This window comes from Halichoerus grypus, chromosome 11 (assembly GCF_964656455.1).
Source record: "Halichoerus grypus chromosome 11, mHalGry1.hap1.1, whole genome shotgun sequence".
Classification (NCBI taxonomy): domain Eukaryota; kingdom Metazoa; phylum Chordata; class Mammalia; order Carnivora; family Phocidae; genus Halichoerus; species Halichoerus grypus.
In genome coordinates, this window is record NC_135722.1 from 47663007 (window position 1) to 47668754 (window position 5748).

The 5748-nt window shown below is 48.6% G+C and overlaps 1 protein-coding gene across 1 annotated transcript; it reads left to right on the top strand.

Annotated features, from left to right (window-relative positions):
• Nucleotides 1-666: 666 nt before the first annotated feature.
• Nucleotides 667-3775, top strand: NLRP10 (NLR family pyrin domain containing 10). Its single transcript, XM_036101505.2, is given in 3 exon segments — nucleotides 667-949; nucleotides 2131-3569; nucleotides 3571-3775. Coding segments are annotated over 3 exon segments (1926 nt in total). The 3' UTR covers nucleotide 3775.
• Nucleotides 3776-5748: the final 1973 nt, after the last annotated feature.

The following is a 5748-nucleotide window of genomic DNA, read 5'->3' on the forward strand; positions in this document are numbered from 1 at the left end:
ATCTGGAGCGATCCCCGAGACAGTTTCTGTGATGATCAAAAGAGATAATAAGTAGTGAGCCCTCAAAGCAGCTGTTTCTCTTATTATTTGAACTTGTTTCCTTATCTGAATTAGAAGACTTCCAGTTTTGAAATCCTGTGTGAAGCCGAGGGGCTGATGAATATAGTTTCTACCTTCTTGCCATTCCTCAGCAGTCCCAGCAAATATGCTCCAACTCTGTATAGGTTCACAAAGTCAAGGAGGGGGTCACTTGCAAAACTTAAAAAAAGCATATATTTTTAACCCAAACTGCCTTATGCAGGCATTTAGTAAACAGTGTGCATGAGAGGGAGGAGGCAGGAGGAGAGAGATGGAGAGATAGAGAGAACCTACACACCCACATGCCTTCCTTCCTATTTGCTGGCACAGACACACGTCAGCTCACAAAGAGGCACAGTGCAGAATGAGGAAGAAAATTCCCTGCTGTCCCACCTGCTCGCCTTTCTTGGAACTTGGCACACATCTCTCTCCTCTCTCCTTGGCCCGCACTCAGCAGCTTGCTAAGCACCCAGAAAGCTGAATGGCTGAGGTGCCTGCAGGCTGCTCTTCCCTCAGCGCCCGCCTCTCTTCCCCTCTCTCCTGCTTCTCCTGGTCACTGGTCTGAACTCAACCATTCACCCCAACACCATGGCCCAGACCCACAACCCCCAGAAGGCATTGCTCTGGGCCTTGAGTGACCTTGAGGAGAAAAGCTTCCAGCTCTTCAAGTTCCACTTACGGGACAGGAGCCTGCTTGAGGGGAAGCTGCCGCTAGCACGCGGGGAGCTGGAGGGCCTGAGCACTGTGGACCTGGCTTCTCGGCTGATTTCCCTGTACGGAGCGTGGGAGGCCATGAAGGTGGTGCTCAGCGTCCTGAGGGTCATGAACCTGTTGGAACCCCCGGACCGGCTCAGCCCCATTTGTCTGAACGGTGAGTGCCGCAGGAAACAAGGGGAGCTCAGGGTGCCACCAGGACTCCCCCACCCCCATGGCATTTCCAGAGACTCCCCCAGCCTGTGGTTTATGCTGTCTCTCACTCTTGCCCCTGGTCTATGCCGAGGAGCGCCAGTGCCCAGGGTCCTGGTGGTCTCCAGCTGAAGGCTCTGACGCCGTTGGGGTAAGGCCTGAGCCGAGGGTGGGGTCTTAGAGAAAGACTAGTTATCTTGTGGCCATAATGCCCCACCTCCTACCTCCAGTTGTAGTACCAGAGAAGAGGAGGGTAGAGGAAAGGGGCTTAGAGATTGAGCGTGGTGTTGGTGAAGGGGTTTCCACTAACCAGCAGAAATGGCATTGGGGTGGGGGTGGGGGTCAGATCTTTCCTTAGCTGCTGTCCCAGCAGGCAGCTCAGGCCGCTTCCCACAGAGGACAGCCTGCTCCTGCGTCCTGCTCTCTCAAGGATCTGGTAGATCGATGCTGCCCTAGAGAACAAGGTGGGCATGGAAACCAGAACGTCTCCTATCCCTTCTTGTGGGCTGCCAGGGGAGGTGCCTGTGCTCCCTCCATAAGCCCCTGTCACCCCGAGAGCTCTTCTGACATACTGTCAGGGCTTCTGCTCAGGAGCTGGTTTATCTTGAGCACCCGGCTTGATCATTGCCAAGAACAGGCTTCTATTACTTACTTCACCATCCTCCAGCTTCCCTTTCCTTTCTCCACCCTGTCCTCACCATTTCAAATGGGGATGTTTCATAGGAACACCCAGATGTTCACACACACAGACACTTTTGCACACATACATATTCTTACAAACGCCCACTTGGCTGATGCACACTGACACGCCTTCCTCACACAAAAATACACAAGCTTGCATAAATGTGCTCTCATGAGCCTGTGTGGATACAAACACTCACTCATCCCGCACCGATATGCACACACACAAAACACACACTTGCATACTCATACGGATGTGCACATGCACACCATGCATGTGTCTGTGTGCAGGTACACACACATCCAGGGGTCCCTCCCCTTGAAGCTTGAAGTATGAACTTCAGGAAGATACAAGTTAGAGAGCATACAAGATGAAACTAGAGAGCAGAGTCCAGAGTTTGAAGGGCCGTCTTTATCTTTCTTTATTCCCGTCTGACCCGCTAACACCCCATGTGTCTGGCTCAGATTACAGAGAAACATACCGAGAGCATGTGCGCTGCCTAGAGGAGAGGCAAGAGGGAGGAATCTGCGGCAGCTACAATCAACTGCTCCTTGTGGCCAAGGCTAGCCCAGGGAGCCCAGAATCGTCTGCCTGCCCCCTCCCGGAGCAGGAGCTGGACTCTGTCTCGGTGGAGACTCTGTTTGATCCAGGAGAAAAGCCCTACCAAGTCCCGCCCACAGTGGTGTTACAGGGGTCCGCCGGGACTAGAAAGACAACGCTGGCCAGAAAAATGGTGCTGGACTGGGCCACTGGCACCCTGTACCCAGGCCGGTTTGATTATGTCTTTTATGTCAGCTGCAGAGAAGTGGTCCTGTTGCAGGAGGGCAAACCGGACCAGCTCCTCTTCTGGTGTTGTGGGGACAACCAGGTGCCTGTCAAAGAGATGCTGAGGGAGGAGGAGCGGCTGCTGTTCATCCTGGATGGCTTTGATGAACTGCAGAGGCCCTTTGCAAAGGGCTTGAAGAGGCTGAGTCCGAACCCCATGGAGAACGTGCTGCACCGTCTAATTAGGAGAGAGGTGTTTCCCAGGTCTTCACTCCTTATCACCACCTGGCCCGTGGCTTTGCGGAATCTGGAGCCCTTGCTGAAGCAATCGCACCATATTCACATCCTAGGCTTCTCTGAGGATGAGAGGAGGAGGTATTTCAGCTCGTATTTCACTGATGAGGAGCAAGCCAGAAATGCCTTTGACATTGTACAAGGAAATGATGTTCTATACAAATCATGTCAAATTCCAGGCATTTGCTGGGTGATCTGCTCCTGGCTCAAAGAACAGATGGAGAGGGGCAGACAGATCTCAGAGACTCCCAGTAATGGCACGGATATCTTCATGGCCTATGTCTCCACCTTCCTGCCGCCCAGTGACAATGCAGGCTGCTTCGAGCTTACCGGGCACAGGGTCCTGAGCGGTCTGTGCTCCTTAGCAGCTGAGGGGATCCAGCACCAGGGGTTCATGTTTGAAGAAGCTGACCTCAGGAAGCATAATTTAGATGTGACCAGGCTTGATGCTTTCCTGAGCAGCACGAGTTACCAAGAGGGACGTGACATCAAGACGTTCTATACCTTCTGCCACATTAGCTTCCAGGAGTTTTTTCATGCCATGTCCTACCTGCTGATAGAGGACCAGAGTCAGCTGGGGAAGGAGTCCCGCAGAGAACTGAATAGGCTTCTGAATGAAGGGGGGAAGGCAGAGAATGAGGAGATGACCCTCAGTATGCAGTTTTTATTGGACATATTAAAAAAAGAGACCTCTTCGAAATTTGAGCTAAAGTTCTCCCTCAAAATGTCTCCCTTGGTAAAGCAGGAGTGGATGCATTTTAAAGAACAAATGAAATCTATAAAGCATAAAGGGGCCTGGGATTTGGAATTCTCCCTGAATCCATCTAAAATAAGGAATCTGGTGAAAGGGTGTTCAGATAAACGATGTATCGTTTAAGATGGGACAGTCAAATAAAAAGAAATCCCAGGACAGGAACTCATTTTCTGTCAAAACCAGCTTGAGTAATGGAGGGAAAGAGAAGCAGAAATGTCCTGTTGTGGGCAAAGATAATATAGCAAAGACACAAAAGGAGGCTTCTAATGGAAAAGGCAGAGATACGGAGAAATGAGAGACGCAGAGGGTAGGAGCAGTAGGATGGGAAGTAGATAAATGAGACAGTAGAGCTGAAGGGTCAGGAGGGTGGTGGGGGGAGTGGCAGGAGAGGGGGGAAGACAGAGTGTAAAAAGGAATGGAGAGATGAGAGATTTAATTAATAGGTACTGGAAGGAGTGGAAGGACAGGGGAGCAAATAGAAAAGAAAATTAGATAATACAGGATCAGAAAACTTGGAACATAGGACATGGGGAAAGGCCATGTGGACTGAGTCCCTAGGAACAACCACATTTACCATCAATGGCTCAAATTCAGTTATTTAGCATCCCCTCCTCCTAGAGAAGCTGTTTACAACTTCCTCTACTGTGGAATTTAATGTTAATTTCAGTGAGCAAATGTGATTGGGCTCTTTTCTATAAAATAAACCTTCAAATACAATAAACTGTGGACTGTGCTCATTCTATAAGATTGGATAATATGAAGCATATCAATATCAACATTTAAAGGAAATATTGTACTGTGTCATAATGGAATATCCCTTTGACTCTGCATTTGTGATCAATTGCTGCTTAAGTAAATAGTAGCTTCACATCTTCCTAGAAACTTCTAGAATTTCTGTGTTGGAAATGAACCATATCTTGTCACAGGCCTCTTGTCTTAGAAACTCTACTGTGACTTGACCTAGCTCTGTATTAATACCATGTTACTTGTCCCCAGGGATGCCATTACCGCCCTTTTCTTTTTGGAAAGACCAGTTAGTTCCCAGAGATAACTCATAATCTCTTTTACCGCTCCAGCTCCCTCTGTGTAGAAAATAAGAAGAATTCAAAGGTGTAGGTGGGGTCAGTTCCTGACTCTTATGTCATAGACGAGAATATGGAAGTTCAGTTAGGAGTCCCATCCATTTCTGGGGTTCCTCAGAGAAATATCTTAGTTCCTGACCCTCAGCCAACAGGTTGGAGGCCCTTGAGGCCCTGGTGCAGGCACCGAAAACCTACCCCGCCCCAGCTGTTGCTGATGTCAGTACAGCCAAGAATGCCGCTGCTGCCTTGGACCCTCAGTGCCCCACAGAAAGGTTACAGACACTCCTCATTTTGCTTTTCTTTTTTTTTTTTTTTTTAAAGATTTTATTTATTTATTTGACAGAGAAAGAGACAGCGAGAGAGGGAACACGAGCAGGGGGAGTGGGAGAGGGAGAAGCAGGCTTCCTGCCGAGCAGGGAGCCTGATGTGGGGCTCGATCCCAGGACCCTGGGATCATGACCTGAGCTGAAGGCAGACGCTTAATGACTGAGCCACTCAGGCGCCCCTCATTTTGCTTTTCATACATTTTTATTCCTGTCATGGCTCCTCACAAGTTGATTCCATGTGTCCCAATTCCAGCCATCTGCTGGACATGGCCAGATGTCTGAATCCAAGGGAACTTATCTTTGGGTAGTCAACTTGCGGTATCATAACACTATTTATTATTAACTCTTTTTTCACACAGGAAGTTTGGTGGCTCCACATTTGATAATTATATGCATAGCATATTGAACACATAGATGGTGTTTGTATCCAGAATATGTGTACCAAACAGTATGTGTGTGCATGTACTTATTTAAAGAGTAATTTGGATTGCATTACTACAGAGGCTGGCTGGCATCCAGTGAGCGAGGCTGTATTGCCGCCCAAGAGCTTAGATGTTCACAGCAGACCAGCTCCTGATTGTCATAGAGAATTTGGGAACAATGGAACAGGTGCCCAGCCACACTGCTGGATTTTCGTGGGGCCAAGGAGGCCTAGTTTTTTGTTTGTTTGTTTGTTTGTTTTTAATTTTATGTTATTATGTTATGTTAGTCAGCATACAATACATTACTTTTTGATGTAGTGATCCATGATTCATTGTTTTCATATAACACCCAGTGCTCCATGCGATACATACCTTCCTTAATACCCATCACTGGGCTAACACATCCCCCAAACCCCCTCCCCTCTAAAACTCTCAGTTT